This window comes from Naegleria gruberi, assembly GCF_000004985.1.
Source record: "Naegleria gruberi genomic scaffold NAEGRscaffold_59, whole genome shotgun sequence".
NCBI classification, from domain to species: Eukaryota; Heterolobosea; class Eutetramitea; order Acrasida; family Naegleriidae; genus Naegleria; species Naegleria gruberi.
Window position 1 is genome coordinate 303,245 of NW_003163268.1, and position 1,129 is coordinate 304,373.

At 35.9% G+C, this 1,129-nt stretch overlaps 1 protein-coding gene across 1 annotated transcript; it reads right to left on the bottom strand.

The window, feature by feature from the left end:
* Positions 1-694: 694 nt before the first annotated feature.
* On the bottom strand, positions 695-1,077 carry NAEGRDRAFT_52755 (uncharacterized protein; the record flags this gene model as incomplete). Its single annotated transcript, XM_002671735.1, has 1 exon — positions 695-1,077. A coding segment is annotated over one exon (381 nt), but the record flags the coding sequence as incomplete, so codon positions are not given.
* Between the last annotated feature and the right edge of the window lie 52 nt (positions 1,078-1,129).

Consider the following 1,129-nt stretch of genomic DNA (forward strand, 5'->3'; position numbering starts at 1 on the left):
GTATATATGGTTGGTTATGTATTTGATAGAGTTGGTCTGACTTGTCTTTCTCTAAAGTCAACCAAAAAATATCAACATATACCTTCCCATGATACCATTTCTGATTATTAGGACATGAAATTGAATTCTATATCATTATAGATCATGTACATCATTTTGGTAAAGTTTCAATAGGTGGTCCTTTTTCAAGATTTCATCCTTTTCATCATAGTAGACCATGTGTGATTGAGGGAAGAAATCTTTAAATATGAAAGTTAAAATAAATTTGATATTCGATGTTTACTCATCAAATGGAACATTTTCATATTAGGATTCAATATGTTTTGATGAGAAACTCAAAAGTTATAGTTGACCTCTTTTACCTCACAACTTCCCTTTTCACTTCATACTCTTGTGTCTACAAACTTGAACTTTTGAAATTAGATATGAGAGTGATTATGAATGTTGTTAATGATGATATTGACTATATAATCTCATTAAAGGATTTTGAAATTAACTTTCTTCCTATGGTATCATTTTACAAATTTTAATCTGACATTATTTACAAAGTTAATATTTTATAAATTGAAAAACTAAATATACTACGTTGTTCTACTCATCATTTACAATCGAATGATATAAAATTTTATGATATTTGAATAAGTTTATAATTTTGGGCTAGGGTTTGAAGGTTGGGTTTAGAAGAATTCTATTTTTAGTTCTGGGTTTGGGTTTGGGTTTGGGTTTGGGTTGGGTTTGGGTTTGGGTTTGGGTTTGGGTTTGGGTTTGGGTTTGGGTTTGGGTTTGGGTTTGGGTTTGGGTTTGGGTTTGGGTTTGGGTTTGGGTTTGGGTTTGGGTTTGGGTTTGGGTTTGGGTTTGGGTTTGGGTTTGGGTTTGGGTTTGGGTTGGGTTTGGGTTTGGGTTTGGGTTTGGGTTTGGGTTTGGGTTTGGGTTTGGTTTTGGTTTTGGGTTTGGGTTTGGGTTTGGGTTTGGGTTTGGGTTTGGGTTTGGGTTTGGGTTTGGGTTTGGGTTTGGGTTTGGGTTTGGGTTTGGGTTTGGGTTCCGGTTTGGGTTTGGGTTTGGGTTTGGGTTTGGGTTCTGGGTTTGGGTTTGGGTTTGGGTTTGGGTTTGGGTTTGGGTTTGGGTTTGG